The following is a 16,957-nucleotide window of genomic DNA, read 5'->3' as shown; positions in this document are numbered from 1 at the left end:
GGTTGGGGTATGCGGTCCTTTTTAGAATTAAACTGACCATCAGTCCGTGCAGAGCGAACAGAAAACTATCATCACGAACAGGCACACGCTCTCTCTTCGTCCGCTTCTTACACGTCTGCTTTGCTCCCAGAACAGACAGCCTCAGTTTGTCTAGCATGGGATGCAATAACTCTGCTGGGCTAGAGAATGAGTACAAGAGAAAGCAAGAGACAGAAAGAAAGGGGGACATTCTAGGCAAAAGAAATTTCTTGGCAAGGCGGGATGTGAACCCGTGATCCGAAGGCGAGCGCCGTAACCACTCGGCTATCCAGGCACGCTCGCAAAGCATAGCACATCCTTGTCCAGTATAGTATAGCAAAAAGGTGGGAAAGGGAAGTGAGCTTGAGGAGGAGGGTAAAGCATAGCATAGAATGAGAAACAGAGAGAGAGAAAAGACAAAGAGGGAGACTCAAGGAGAGGAAGACAGAGGGAGAGAAAGGCATGAAAGAGAGATAGGAAGAAACAGACAGAGAGATGAGAGAAAAAGAAAGAAAGATTTTCTTCAGGCTTGGCACTATACTAGTGCGACATTGCCTCGAGTTTTTTCTAGTCTAAGCACCCTTCCTACCTAACTTTTAGTATCGCGATCATGAAATAAAGGGGGTGCTTAGAAATTTCCTTCACGGTGAATAACACTAGAATGCAAGCAGCAGTGGCTTGTTTTATAATGGCATTTCACTGGCACAGCTGGCTTTTTACCGTACATACTGCAGGTGGCAAAGCAATAAGGAATGGTTTTTGGTCTATTGTCCTTACCACATCGTTGCACTGTTTGTTCTGCTACGTTAAGCCAAGCGGGGTTACGGCAACCACGATACGAGGCCAAACGGTGCACCAGTTTGAACGAGCCACTGGTGTTGGTCACCACCACAGACTTACCTCAGTGTCCATGTCGAGAGACATGACCGTTGCATTGCTCCCACCCAGGGTGCCCCTCAGCAGGGCCTGGTCTGAAATGGGATCGACTGTAAGAGGACTGTCACGACTGCCAACATGCATGGAAACGTCATACAAATACTTTCTAACCTTTAACCTTACTTTCTAACCTTTAAAGCAACTACGTCTTCACTCCTAGATTCTCACCAACGTTCCTAAACACAGCAAAGAAAATCAAGAATTCCAAACAGCAGCCCTTGGAGGTAGTTGCCATTTTTAATGTACTCTTTTTTGTTTAACAGATACAGAGTTTCTAAAGTACAGCTGATGCCCGTTACAACAGAGTGTAATAATACAGCTACAAAAATCAATCATGTCCAAAGTCTGTTCTACCCAAAATTAGAGGCCATGACACCATACTTTCAAGTGTATAATCTGCACAAAATATGCATAACATTTAGAGTTAATGTTGAGGTGTAGGTTTTGCACAAATTTTGGTGCACAAGTTGGCTTCATGGTGTAGAGGTCACTACTATTTAATGTGTTGGTTAGTGGCGCCCCCACTAGCTGTCAAGGGTTTGTATCAAGTTTAATTAAGAACAGTTGTTGTTTGGGTTCAGCGTCAACCGGCTGTCTCGCTGCAGTCTCCTCAGGCTATGGCTTGGTTACCACTCTCCGAGAGCTAACAACACTACACATGGTACCATAGGTCAGCAAATTCACTCATGAGTCAACTCACTCAGACTGACTCAGACTCCAATCGAGCCTGAGTCTGAGTGAGTCAGGCTGAGTAATATTTCCGTGAGTCTGAGTCCAAGTGAGACCGGTTGAGAAAAAATTCAGTGACTCTGAGTCCGAGTGAGCCCGAATGAGGAAAATTTTGGTGAGTCTGAGACTGAATGAGCCAAAAAGGCAAAGTATATTTCATGAGTGAGTCTGAGTGAGCTCCACATTTTTTGCCAACCTATGCATGGTACTGCTAGGCAGTAATTTAAGGGAGGGAGCTTCATGGAAACACAAGAAAATATCTTCTTGTGGGTTATACGCAGGGGCAGGTTATATGCGAGAAAACACAGTATGCTGTAAAATGGCCAACCGGTGGTACTGCGAAATTCCACAAGGTGAAGAAAGGGTTCTGAAAGTGAAACTTAGCATCCACCTGTTTGCATCACCAAGCTCCCGATGCACTTCTCTGGAAGCGAAGCTTCCTAGTTGGGGAAAAAATCGTTTTCGTGCCGGAGACCAACGCTTACTCGGAGTAGTTGCTCCGAGTAGGCATTGGCAGTGCAGGGGAAAATCAATTGAGAACTCGTTAGGTTAGGTTTACCCAGCTAGGTTTATTCTCTGTATGCCTAAGAAAGCGTATCAAGGGACAGCTTTGACAGGAACGCATGCATTGTGCAATTTCATACCACCCTGATGACGAGCTGCATTTCACCCTCTTTATCTTTGATATGAGAGTGACTTTAACCCTCATATACATTTAATTCCATCGGATGCATAAAGAGAAAAGTTGCTTGAACGTTTCACTCGGTGAGAGCGGGCGACGTGCAAGTGAATTTGTGCTACCCACTTGTGCATTGCCTGTAGTGCGTGTCTCCTCACACTAACCAAATGGCTTTGACACACTTCACGACAGCCATTTGAGAATTTATGCTTGCACGTAAAAAAGTTTGACCTGCTACCCCTTCATCCCAGCATTGAAAAATCAAGTGTTCAGAGTCACTGAGTGTTTGTGTTTGCTTGTGCAACCAGACGACGTGGTAGTTAATGTAATATGTATGCGAGTGGTGTCTTCAGCTACCCGCATAGTCACAAGCTCCTCTTTCTCCTTCTCCGCTTTGCCTCTAGGTGGCGCAACACACTCCACAGCAGTGTTTTTACAAATGGACACGAGGCCCTAGCCTCAATGCATGGTTGCTGGTAAATGCCGAGCCTCTCAGTTCTCCCAATTTCCTATTATGAACAACATACACTGGTTGTCGTGTGACCTGGGCAGTTGTAATTTTAATGCTGCACCTCTAATCAGACTGTCCGTTCGTGTGCCCGCTGTCTCCACAATTGTTGAATCAACCACAAATCGTGTTACCATAACAATTTAGCCATAAAAGAGGCACGCGCAAATGTGTGACAATCAATCCTGTACATTTCGTTTCATTGTACAAGGACAGCACATGCTGTGCACTAGAGAAGTACTTACAGTACTCATGGAAGCTTCATGGCATGTGCTTGACATAGCTGCATTGTGTCACCATGAATTGTGGCCCTGATACAAGCCAATATTGCATCAACGGGACCCGTCCTGAAGACGGTGAATATGAAAATATGCGCGTCACTTAGCTCTTAGCTCCCTTCATAAAGAATAAAATGTGCTTAATGCTAGTTCATGATTTTCTCTTTCTACTCCCATGTCTTCTTATTATGCTCTTGCATGTTCTGATATTACCTACAACAATGAGTGATGGACACACATCTGATGCCACTGCAAGCCATTTAACATAGAGCAATTTGTTCATAACATCTTCAGCAGATGACATTATCACAAAGCAGCTATTACGAGCAAATAATATTTTCAACATGGCCAATTTCGTTAAATACAAAACTTCTTACTACAAGAATATAGCACAAAAAGTACACATACACAAGAAAGAAGCACAAAAATTACACCATCTCCCACTAAAGGGAACCACGTGGGGATATGAAGCAGCGCATGGGTCGACCATCACGGGCACCTTGCCCGATGTTAACGGGTCCTTGCAAGTGGAGCACACCATGAATTCACTGTAGTTGCTGTTTTTGTTACTCGTCCCGAACTCTTGCTGGACCACGCCACGCGGGTTCATCGCGCGTCTGCAGAATCTCGTTCCCCTACACCATCACATGATTGCTGAGAGAGTGTAAGGGGGAGAGGCCACAGCGTCTTACCCAGCCCCTTACACAGGCCCTAACGCGCTAGCGCGTGCCAGCGCGTTCTGACTAGGATACAACGCGTTGGTTCATCGTGCGTCTGCAGAATCTCGTTCCCCTACACCATCACATGATTGCTGAGAGAGTGTAAGGGGGAGAGGCCACAGTGTCTTACCTTACACAGGCCCTAACGCGCTAGCGCGTGCCAGCGCGTTCTGACTAGGATACAACGTGTTGGTTCATCGTGCGTCTGCAGAATCTCGTTCACCGACGGCATCACGTGATTGCTGAGAGAGTGTAAGGGGGAGAGGCCACAGCGTCTTACCCAGCCCTTTACACAGGCCCGAACGCGCTAGTGTGTGCCAGCACACATAGTTTTGTCTGCGTTACACCAAGCTAGGACAGCATACGGCAGCCCGGGCCCCTAAAGTGCTCTGCATGTATCATCATCAAGGCGGTCGAAGAACAAGAGGAAGAAGATGCACGAGCGCACGCTGCGTCGCGGCTGCAGTGCGAGTAGGCACATGAGCAGTGGAGCACGGGCGCCACCACCGGACACAGCCCCGAGCAAAAGCTGCTTCGCATCTAACAAGGCATTTCTTTTTTGTGTAACTTTTTGCTCTAGATTCTTGCAGTAATTACGTCGGATCAACTAGCTCAACAAGCAGTTCTTAAATATAACCCCTTCAGCAGCAGTGGGTACAATTGCATACATCAACTATGAAGACGCGTCGTGCACCACATGTTTCTTCAAACAGCTTTAAGCAAAATGTGCATGCTTTTACAGGCTTCCCGAGTCGACCACTAGCAGTCGTTTAACTTCACTGTGCTGCTTATCGCTGCAGAGGATCACTTTGCTGGAGACACCAGTTTGTTGGACGATCGTTCGACACGCCGCGTACCAGGACCAACGTCAAGAGTATTGTTTTTCTTTGCTCGAAACGAATACAACCTATAAGCAAACTGGGCATGCATTTGGAGCCTAATACTTGATTCGCTTTATGCAACAATTGAAGCTGACTGATTGCAGAAAAATTAAATATTTAATTACATGCTAATAAACATTAATTACTGAAAGTTGTACGAAACAATATATTGCCTCATTTTCTTTCTTGGGATGTAGTATCGAGTGCCTAGGAATTATGTTGCGTGAATTTGACACACTTTTAGACAGCCTATGGTAATTCGCACCCAAAGGGGATAACCTAGAGTCAGCGTGTTTTCTTCCTCTGTCCCCGTCTGCGTGCGCTGTAACGCTTCTAAGATGCCCCACCAACTAGCCCAAACAGCCATCCTCACTTTTACTTGTACGATATTAAGCCACCGTGGGGGCCCAGTGACTACAGTGTTCGGCTGCTGACTCGCAAGAACACGCTTCGATTCCGGTCTGAGCGGTTGCATTTCGATGGAGGCAAAATGCTAAAAGCCCATGTACTGTGCAATATTAGTGCAATACAAAGAACCCTGGGTGGCTGAAGCCCACAGCAGTGGCATCTTAAAGTCTGAATGAAGGAAGGGAATTTTGAGGGCTCGTTTCTTTGTTTGATGCAACCTTAATGAAAACCAGCTGATAATGAAACCAAGGAAGGTATAGGGGACGTTAGTGGTACAGTTTTTAAGTGCGTTGTAGTAATTGTCATATAGATGTGAAGAAAGTAAGGTGGACGAAAAAGGAACTTGCCACTGGCAGGGACCAAACATGCAACCTTCGGATAACGCGCCCGATGATCTACCAATTGAGATACGGGGGCGGATGTCCTTTTGTCCACTTTATCGGGTATTTATGTGCATGCAAACCAGGGAGTGTTAGTTTCAGAAGAGAGACTTGTTGAGCGAGTTGGTTCATTCTTATGGTAGAATTAGCGCAAATACCACGACGAGAGAAGACGCGATAATGAAACCAAGGAATTGTGCTTGTTCGTCTACCGTCTTCTCTCGTCGTGGTATTTGCGCTAATTCTACCATAAGGAGTGTTAGTGCTTAATCTGTCACACACACAGGCCAGTGTGATGATAGAGCACCAGCTTCTAGGTTTACTTTATGCTGACGATATTGTTCAAGTTCAAGTTTATTGTTTCTCAATGTTTTACACAGCAAAATAAAGTATACAGAAAGAGGTCCCACAGTTAAAAAACTGCAGCGGGACCTCTTGTTATTAATTACAGAACAAAAGTAAATATGCGTCGGTTGAAGACAGAAATATATACCAAAGTTCCATAATACTTACAATGATAAAGAAGTATGTGGTAGCACAACATTTCATTGCATAACACGAATGAGAAAAAAATACACTGAAACAATAGAGTTTACAAAGAAATAATGAAAAACAGATCAAAAAGTTAACAAAAGATAGAGAATCGGTAGCATTTACAAAGATACAATATAACCTTTTAATGATCGTTGGTATGATGACTGTGTCGGTGAAGATCTTAAATGAACTGGTAGATCATTCCATAGTTTGACGCTTGCAAAACCAACAGTTAGTTTTCCATAGTTGCTTCGAGACTTCGGAAGTAAAATGTTACTTAAGAGGGTGTTGAGGCGAGCTCGTTGGTACGGATCCATTAAAATGCAGCGCTCGTCCTCGTTTTCGTTCTAAGTGTTTGTGTTCTTTAAGCGCTGCATTTTAATGGAAGTAAAATGTTATTAATGTGAAGAGAACCTAGTATTATTTGGATTAGCAAGACTGTTCCGACCAATGACATAAAGTAATTGTGGATTCTTAAGCATGCGATAAATGACGATGCCATGATTATAAGAGATAAGCTTATTTATAGTGAGCAGATTTAACTCTGTGAAGATGGAGGTAACATGAGCGTTATAAGGAGCCGAAGTGATAATGCGAACAGCATTATTTTGGATGTGTTGCAAAGGGGCTATATGACAGTGATATGTGAGGCCCCATGATGCTATACAATAATTAACATGACTGAAGATAAAGGCATAGTATAATGTCAAAAGAGTGTGCCTTTGAAAGTAGTGTCTTGCCTTTAAGAGGACCCTGACGCCGTATGCAATTTTCTTTTTTAAGCAGGTGATGAGAATGTTGAATTTCAAAAATTAATCAAGTTGAACACCTAGAAATGAAAATTCGTTAGATGCTGGTATGGGGTGGGATCCTATGTACACCGGAACAATATTGGATCGAGGTTTACTGTGCGAACTAAAAACCATATATTTTGTCTTTTTGGGGTTCATGAGCAACTTATTTTTTCGACACCAATAGTTGATATTATTTAGTTCATTGTTCAATCTCTCTGTCGGGGCATTTATGTCGTTATCAGAAGTGTAACCAGTGGTGTCATCCGCGTACAGAAGACATGCAGTGGAAGTGAGGCAGTTCGGAAAATCATTAATATATATGAGGAATAACAGCGGTCCGAGTATGGACCCCTGTGGAACACCAGTGTTAATTATTTGTGTCAGACAGTACTCCTGAGATGCAAACCTGTTGCTGACGATCGTGTAGGTAACTGCGCAGAAGCTCCAGCGATGGACCTGTTATGCCATAAGCGTCGAGTTTAGAAAAGAGAATGCTGTGATTTAGGGAATCAAATGCTTTTGAATAATCGATAAAAACAGATCCCACGAATCTGCCCCGGTCAATTTCTGCTTTGATAGTGTCAGTAAGTGCGATTAAAGCTAATTCGGTGGAATATCCGCGACGAAAACCAAATTGTCTTGGGGTTAACAGTTTATGCTTATCCAAATAATTAGAAAGGCGTTTTTCAAACAGTTTTTCGACCACTTTACTAAAACACGGCAAAATAGATATAGGCCTGTAGTTTGCTAATGAGGTAGTGTCTCCTTTTTTATACACTGGAATTATTTTTGATCTCTTCATGTCATTAGGAAACACTGATGTTTTAAAAATTGAATTGACAATGTGACAGAACACTTCGCTTATGTTGTCAACAATGTCCTTCATATGATGGCAGCATATAGAATCTAAACCAGGACTACAGTTCTTAAGATTCATGATCGTATCATGAACTTCGCTTGGGTCACTTGGGAAGAGATAAAATGACTGGTGTCAGGCGTGATATGAGTGTGTCGTTAACGCCTGGAACATCGGGAATAGAAGCAAAAAAATTGCTGAACGCGCATGCAATATCTGTAGGATTAGGAAGCATGCGGTCTTTTTCTTGAATTTTGGCTACGCTTTTCCTAACAGAATTCTTATTCAGAAACGTATTAATTATCTGCCATTGTTTTCGAGAATCATGCCCAGTTTTAACTATCAGATTTTCATAGTAAGTTTTCTTCACTTCTTTAAACAGATGTGTTAGCGAAGTGCAAAACTTCTTGTAGCGAACCTTAAGTGACTGGTTAAATGGCCGATTTTTACATTTGCGACATAGGTTTTCTTTTTTACGCATGCTTTTCAACAATCCTGCTGTAAGCCAGGGATTTGAGGGAGAAGCGAAATGTTTGCGGCACTTGACCACCGTTGTAGATGAGGATATAGAGTCCTTGATTAGGTCAACGAGTTTATTGTAAGAGGCCTCAGCATCATTCAGCGATGTAACGAGTGACCAGTCGGATCTGGTGGCCAACTCTTTGTAGAGATCTTTATCAAATATTGATTTTGTGTACGTAGGTCTGGAGGCATGATTATGGCGTTGAAAACACAATACAATTGGAAAATGATCTGTTATATTGCTTCTAACAATGAAAGCCTCAGGGGGATGAAGCAGGTTTGTTAGCGCATGATCAATGAGAGTGCTTGAGTTAGTAACATTTCTAGTGGGTAATTGTAACAACGATTCGACACCACACCCATGGCATATGTTAACGTATTCTCTGCTATAACAACTACATTCATCCAGAATGTTGATATTGATATCTCCCATTAGGACGATATTCTTGTTTTCATTTGAAACAGCGTGCAGTATATTGTCAAGAGCGTGGCAAAATGTGGTGACACTAGAACTTGGTGACCGGTAGATGCAGCCAAAAATAATGCTTTTTTCGTCGGTATCAAATGATGACTTATTTATTTCAATCCATATTGTTTCGCAGTAAGGCAGGTCAGGGTTTAAGTCTAATCTGCGTATATACTCAATATCATGGGAAATGAAGATAGCAGCACCACCATAGCTGGATGATACACGATGACAGTATTCCGAAGTGTAAGATGGAAATGAAAATAAGTTTTTATCTTTATCGCTTAGCCATGTTTCCGTGACACACACCAGTGAAAATGGAACGGGATATGATGATAAAAGCAGGTGAAATTCATCGTAGTGTCTTTTCAAACTTCTCGCATTAAAATGAATCACTGAGCAGCATGAATTTGACAGCAAGGGTGCTAGATCTTTTGAATCAATGTAACACACAGTGAAAAAACCAACCAATGCTATTACGCTTGGTTAGTGAAAATGTTCAGATCAGCCTCGTCTCTGATGCGAAAAACCCTGCTGTCTGCGTTCTTCCTTGCCTTGATTAGGCAGTCGTGATGCATCAGCGATGCTACTGACAACTTCAGATTTGGAGCAATTTTTGGAGCAGCAAAATTTCCATCTTGGAGCACTTAGGAGCAGGCAATTTTGCACCTGGGAGCACTCTGGAGCAACTAATTACATATCCTGAAGTACACTGGAGAAGCAAGGTGCATTTACATTCAAGCAACTGAGTAATTATCACGAGACTGTTATGAAGAGCTATAAATATTTAGATGGAATGCAAATCTGGTCAAGAAAATCATCTCGGGAGCACTCCATTTTTTACTCGATAATACTAAAGAAGGCTGTCATGCAGTCGAGTGTTCTGGAACAACCTCTTCAGCAATTCTTTTCGACACTAGCAAACAAACAGAAAAATGAGGGGACCCTAAAGATTCGCCTTTAAAGAGTTCAACGCAACAGCGATAGTTGCACGCACGCATACACACAGACATACACACATTACTGCCTTCCCAATCACTAGACTGCCTTCGCTTCTCGGTGGAGACCTAAACTGTGCCCCAAGAAAAGTCAAAGTGCAAACGCCCTCTGGCTCCTATATTTATTTGCATCTACTTTGAATTTTCGCTCACGGCCAACGCTGCTACAGTAGAACCCCGCTGATACGTTTTTGAAGGGACCGTAGGAAATAAACGTAAGAGACGGGAAACGTAAGAGCCGAAAAACAGGAAAAACGGCGAAATATTTAGTGGTACAGAATTTTATTTCAATTCTTACGAGCGGCACGAAAATTGGCGCGCTCAGCCGCGATCTAGTCGATGGATAGAAACGCGGAGCTTAGGACGGCCTCATCCACAGAAATGTAATCAACGTATGTGATTTTTTTAACACCAACAGCTGTAGGCATGAAAGAACTAAGCACACGCAATCACGACCGGCGCGGCGAGTCCGACCGCGAACCGCACGCACGACCGTGCGAGCTCCAACCAGCTCGAACTCCTCCCGCTCTCCGACAAATAACGATGATGATGAGTCTACACCAACGCGATGGCAGAAGTGAATGCCAATCTCGAAGGCCTTGCTTTCGCATGCAATTACGTCATACACGCCATGTTTGTGCAATACAAATCTCAAAGGCTATGGTTTTGTCAATAGTAAATGCCAATCTCGAAGGCCTTGCTTTCGCGAGCAGTTACGTCATAGACGCCATCTTTGCAATTTGAATCTCGAAGGCCATGCTTTTGTTTGCATCAATTGAAAGATTCTGTTGCTTGCGCCTCTCATGCGGCTAATATTACGGTCAAACGAGGCCAAGCTGCGTGAAAATGCACCATGGCGGCTCTCTTTGGTAGTGACTCGGTCGGCTCCGAGCGCACTTCGCGACGTATCATACGGGAACGGTCCGACAGTTACGACGTAACAGCGGGGTTCCCAATACATTGTATCCTATGGGAGCTATGCCGGGACCGGCGGAAAACGACGTAACAGCCGGGAAAACGCAGCAGTGAGGAACGTAACAGCGGGGTTCTACTGTATTTCATTCACGACGCTGCTGACATCAGAATTTCTGTGAAACGAGTTCTTTAATGCTGCCACGTTAATACCAGATCAATAAAATTGTACTTTATGGAGGAACACTCTAAATGCTCCTAAGGGGTTATCAGGAGAAGTGGTCGACAAACGCTGTGACGTACAACAATGCTTCAATGGCAAAGAGTCACACTGCCCCTTAAGACTACTCCAAAGTGAAAGCCAGGTTCTTCTTGATCGATTGCATCGCTGGGTGCAACACGACGTCACTTAGTCTCAATAAGCCAACCTCCTCCGACACTTCCTTCCCCCTTTCTGAAGCCTCTCTGTTCTGCAGCAAGAGGATTCTCACAGTGCTTCCAGACTATCGTTTGCGCATGCGCCGGTTTGCCTGGAAGACAGAGATCTGCTTCAAGTTGAGCTTCCGTGAAAGTGTCCGGAAGTGCATTCAATGGGGGACTACGATTTAACAGACTTCGTTTCCCTAGTACAGCGAAGCTGCCTATGGCTAGACCATTCCGTTTGTACTTGTATGCCGAAAACCGCCTACTGCCCTCTAGAGAGCAGTGAAAAAAAGAACTCACTAGGCTCTCTTATGCCTAAGACGACTTGAAGGCAAAAGCCATCTTCTTTTTCTTTTCACTTGGTCCTTCCCCGCCCCCCTCTGAAAGCTTTCTGCATCTAACGTGGTTTTGCACCGCCTCCAGAATCGAATGCATTCCAAGCTTTCTGCATCTCATCTGGTTTTGCACTGTCTCCATGATCGCTGCACCGATCACAGAAGTAATGCAAAGCGACGATGTGATGTGATGACATCATGTGATGTCACAAGTTTTGGCATCTATGACGTCAAGAAGACGTTATCGTGTGATGATTTTTTGCATCGCTCGTGTTGAAGCCACCGCCGACGACGTTCAGTTTTCGCGTTTGATGAGACATCTAAGGCTTTCGCAATAATGCGTGTTGAACGTTAACAGCCTGGCCGCTACCAAACTGGCCTCAATCATGTCACCTCTGTGCCGTGTGCAAAACAGCTTCGCTGGTCATCCACCTCATCGAGTGGAATGGCTCCACGATTCTTTTTTCTTTTTATTGAAATAGCAATTATATGGATACTCTCGACAGGATTTTGCCATCGCCATTGCTGTCATTTCCCATATGAAGTTCAAATCGATAACGTCACCACGTGCATCGCATGTTCCACCCAAGAGTAAAAGCTCACGAGCGCTGGCGATGAACACGGCTGAAGCGGAGATGAAACGAGCCAGCAGTCTCCGTTGCACGGATGGCGCATGTGATAACCTTTTAGAGAACTGACAGCATAAAAACCGCTTCAGTCCCTGGAGCGGCCATGTTCTCTTAAAGGGGTACTGACACAAAATTTCGCGGCCGAGATAGCCTGTGAGATCGATTCCCATGAACATGCATATATCATCTGCAAAATATCAAAAGCGAATATAGCTTGGAAGGTATTTTAAATTAATTTTGAAGTTAGTGTGCGCGATCGAGCACCGCCTCCTCAAAAGTGACCCACAGTGAGCCCCCTACTTCCCTCACATCACCACGCTGCAGTCATTACAACAAGTTATGATGACGTCATAGCCACCATTTTTCTTTCTGCCGCGTTTGCTCCAGCAGACTACAGTCAAACCTCGTTATACGTACCTGCTTCAAGCGTACTAACGGTTAAAACGTAGTTGCGACGAATCCCCGACAGAGTCTGGTAGATCCCAATGCATTCGCTGACCGCTTAAGCCGTAGTACTTCGCCCTACGCCTACCGGTTAGTGCGTACCCTGCGTACCGCGATAACTTTTTGTGCCATAAAATTTTACTGCGCCGCTGAACTTCCCGACGCCACAATGTGCCGCCAAAGGTTTTCCGTCTTTTCCAGAAGTGCGTAGATCGGTCGATCACTGATTCCGACTTCCGCGCGATTGCGGCGATGCCTTTGCGGGTAAGCGGGAAAGAACGAAGGTGAGGCGGCGGCCACCGACGAACGCGCCAGCATGACTTATCGCCGACAACCTCATCACAATAAGTATCTTCAGATATCTGCTCGGGCACGCGTGCGGCGCAGCACCATTTTAAGCCTACTGCACGCATTTAATAGGCGACAACCTCAACGCGCTGGGCCGCCGATGGCTGCCACCTCGTTGCGCGGGGCCGTGTTCAAGCACGCGCTGCTTTGTAGAAAAGAAAGCAGCTCGCTGTTGCGGAGTTGAGCGTTGCTGGTCGCGGGTGACGGGAAACCTCTGCATTGACTCTATCACGTTAAACGCACACGTACGGTACAGCAAGCGTAGTGCTGTCGTAACCATACCGCACGCTTTTATTGGGCGACCACCCAAACGCGCTGCCGTTTGCTGCCAGGACTGCTACAGCGTCGCGGAGTGAGCATCGCTTGCAGGAAGTTCGTCATCGCCACGTTAGCCGAACAAGCTACTCGCCGCATCTGTGCACGGTCTGGAGCGAAGTGGGTACGAAGAACACTCCCACGACAAATGCGCGCGTGCGGTACAGCAAGTGGCCCGGCAGTGACAGCGTGAGTCGAGAAGGCAACGCGCTGCACGCAACTAGCCAGGAGACGATCGGCTCCATGCAGCCGTACCGCGTTTCACTGGAACTGTGTCAGTTTTCGTTTATGAGCAGATCGCGGTACAGACGCACGCACATATATCGCGGAAAGCCGACACTGTCCGTTCTGTCGCTATGTTGGTCACTGCGTATACCAGACCCTGTAATAGTTCCGAAATGCTGCTTGGCGTCGCCACCGCGCGCTATCGGCACTATCGGACGGTCGTGCAAGAGTACCAGAATCTTCTCTCCACTTTGGCAAAAAAGAAAGAAAAGGCTTTGCAATGGGTACTTTAGGCAAGATTTGCTGTGGCACTGTATTTATTTCTTTGCTGGCGGCGATGGCGTACGCGAGGAGATGCAAATCTTTACTTGGTGGTTAATGCGTACTACCGTTTAGTGGGTAGTTACGCGGTGCTCCCGGCAGGTACGCATTAACGAGGTTCCACTGTACTACACGGTGGTTGCTGGCGAGTCCATGGCTGCGGCGCACGCGTTGAATGTTTTGTGTTTGGTGACACTGCTGTCCCGTTTCCTGTTCGAACGGACTTCTTGGTGCATACTGTGCAGAAGTGCGTCACAGTTCTGCATGCTGACGTGGTCGAGCGTTGCGCACGCTAGGTTGCACCCGGCGGCTTGTCGTTTTTGGGGCTCTCTTAAACCGAAACTGAGACTGGTCAGTAATGAGGAGCCTATAATTAATTATCTGTCAAGCACGGCAGCAAATGATGTGTCGTGTTATGACTAACAGGCCCCAAGCAACACATTGCAGCAAAAAAATGCGAGGCGAAAATTTTTGTGTCAGTGCCCCTTTAAACCAGCATTTTGTTGAGTAACACAAGATCGGACCCAAAAGAGTTAGCTGCTAGCCTTACTTCATATAACAATACAATTTGTTGGTATCACATTCATTGCTTCGCCCTTAAGTGAAACTGATTTTTTTTAAGTGTCAGCTATTGACCCTGATAAGCAAGGGGCAGACGTGTAACATGGCGTAGCCATTTCACAGTGGGCCGTCAGTGACGGGCCCGCTACTGGCAGCTGCGCATATTAAAACCGAATTGCGGCTGCTCCGACGAGGCATGCTTTTATTCATGAGTTGATATTTTTAAAAAAGCAATAAAAAAATTCGAAGTGGGACCCTAGCACTCACGAGCTCGAAAGGGCAGGGCCTTTTAGGGGGTATTTACCGCAAGAGCGATTACAAACCCTGATGTGCCAGTGGAAGGATTTATGAAAAAGTTCTTCTGGATGAAGATCCATAGATAAAGTATATCTGAGGAAAAGTGTCAATGCGTTCCCACCGTTCACATGCTCTTCCATAGATGCGAAACACGGAAAATTCGATATTGTACCATATATATTTTGCTAGTGATCCCATACTTCATTTCGCGATGTCCAGAAACAGAAGTGACAGACATTTTAGCGGCACGCGTGTAGTTATTACTGAACATTGCTTTCATTACGTGCCGTGCGACGCTTGAAACGAGCTATCAGCGGCTTTTCTGGAACAGATGACGTCCGCCGATGAACCACCGTTGCTGATTGGCCTAGACGTCACGAGCGTCAGCGGAGAGCGCGTTTTGCTGTCAAGCCGACTTGCAGAACAGAAGCTACGTCGGCACCATGCATGGCATCATGGCTTACTCGGCACGCATGCGCGAGCGCTGTTTATTCAGCGGAATAATTCTTGGTCCGTAGTTGTGACTTTGACGGCCCAACGTTTAAGTTGCACATGTTTTGACGCGCTGGCAGTGCGAATGCCGGTGGCAGACGACCCGAAACCCGAGACTCTGGCACAGTTTGGTGCAACTTCCGTCGATATTATCAGGATGGTGCAGTAAATCCAATTTTGTGCACTATGGCGCAGTTGGCGCAGGAGTGGAATCACTGCTTATTTGCGGACAGTCAAGATGATATACAGCGGATGTGGATGTATGCGCAAGGGGAGGTGAAGCTCTAGGACTAGGATTTAGTGTAACGAAGTGTGAATTGATGGAATTCAATGATCCCTGTGATCAGGCGGTGCCAATACAAGGCCAAGAAATACCGAGGGTAAGCGAATACAAGTACCTCGGAGTATGGGTAAATGAGAGCGATAGATACATAAAGGTTGTGGGGATCGAGAGCGTCCTCCTACCTGGCGCCTCGTTCCCCAGCTGCCGCGCGCGTGCCGGCCGCGTAGCCCGGGCGCACTTTGGCACCGGCAATCGCCAAGATGGCGGCCAGGGCGCCTCTTTGTCTGGGCGAGCCAAGCGTCGGTTCCGTCCCGCGCTGGCATGTCCGAGCACGCTACGCTGGCGCGCTGCGCGGACCTACGTCACAACGCAGCGCCATTCCCCATTGGGCCGCTGGTGACATCCTCCTCTCCTACGAGCTAAGATGCGCCCGACGATTCGCTCGGGGCGGGAGATGCTCTCAGGCTAGCACGAGAGGTTGACGCGCTGCTCTAGCAGGCGGCTTCTCGTTCGTGTGCTCGACCGCTGCCCTTTGTGTGGTAGTCCTAGCGCCGCTGGCAAGCGTACTCGTTCGGTCTTGCGGAGTTCCCCTTACGGCCTGCAAGCCTGTGAGTGTCGTACTGTGCTGCATCTTGGGTAATAAACCCATTGTTGTTGTTACCCTGCCTCGTGCGTGGTTTCTGCGCCGTGTCGGAGAAAACGACGAACCCGGCCGCAGCGTCGTCGCACGCAGCGGCAGTGGAGAACGTCGCGTCCCTGCACGGTCGCGCTCGTAGGTAAGCCTAGTGCAAACCTATCTCCACAAGGTGCAGGAAAAAGCCTCGGCAGCAAAAGGAAAGAGGAATGCTGCAATAATGAAGCACAGAGCGTTGTGGGGATACAATAGGTACGAGGTGCTTCGAGGTCTGTGGAAAGGTGTAATGGTTCCAGGGCTTACTTTTGGGAATTCACTGGTGTGCATGAGGTCAGAGGGGCAATCAGGAATAGATGTGAATCAAAGGACTGTGGGACGCCTCACATTGGGCACTCACAGGAAGATGACAAATGAGGCTGTAAAGGGCATTATGGGATGGGCAAGTTTTGAGGCGATGGAAGCTCAGAGTAAAATAAGGTTCGAAGAAAGGCTAAGGAATATGAAGGAGAGTAGATCGGCAGAGAAGGTGTTCTGGTATTTGTACACGAAGAGTGTTGACCCATAGTGGAGAAAAAGAACTAGGAGGCTCGACCAGTAAACATATGGCTGGAAGTGTAAGCGATATGGCAACAAAGAGCGCTAAGCGAAAAGTAGAGAGGTGGAGAGGACTTACAGGATGGCAGCGATCAAAAAAAAAAAAAAAAAAGAACGGCCCCGAGTAACTACCGGAAGGGCAAGGACGAAATAAGTAGGGAGGCACTTTATGAAAATTCAAAGGAAAGTGCTTTAACTGTTTGAAGTGAGGTCGGGTTGCTTTAGAATGTGTAGTTATGACGTGAGATTCTGTAAAGAACAAAAAAAACGTATGTGCTAGGGGCAAGCTAAGGAAACAACAAAGCTTGTTTTAAATGATTGTGGAGATATCCACCCAGCTGTATGTTTGGGCACAAGCCTACATGAAGCCTTGGGTTTTGCGGACAACGGCAGAAATGTAAACAGGTCCACGGTAGAAATAAGTAAGCGACAGAGGAT

At 46.1% G+C, this 16,957-nt stretch overlaps 1 protein-coding gene across 1 annotated transcript in view; it reads right to left on the bottom strand.

The window, feature by feature from the left end:
* The window catches only part of LOC119384815 (autophagy-related protein 16-1), a 225,949-nt gene that overhangs the window by 67,521 nt on the left and 141,471 nt on the right, over positions 1-16,957 (bottom strand). Inside the window, exon 10 of the mRNA XM_037652509.2 lies at positions 919-989. Within this exon, the coding sequence (XP_037508437.1) occupies positions 919-989 (71 nt within the window). The remainder of the gene's footprint in view (positions 1-918; positions 990-16,957) is intronic.

The sequence above is a fragment of the Rhipicephalus sanguineus genome, chromosome 3, assembly GCF_013339695.2.
Source record: "Rhipicephalus sanguineus isolate Rsan-2018 chromosome 3, BIME_Rsan_1.4, whole genome shotgun sequence".
NCBI classification, from domain to species: Eukaryota; Metazoa; Arthropoda; class Arachnida; order Ixodida; family Ixodidae; genus Rhipicephalus; species Rhipicephalus sanguineus.
Note: the sequence above shows the minus strand (reverse complement) of the source record. Positions and strands in the feature narration are given on the sequence as shown.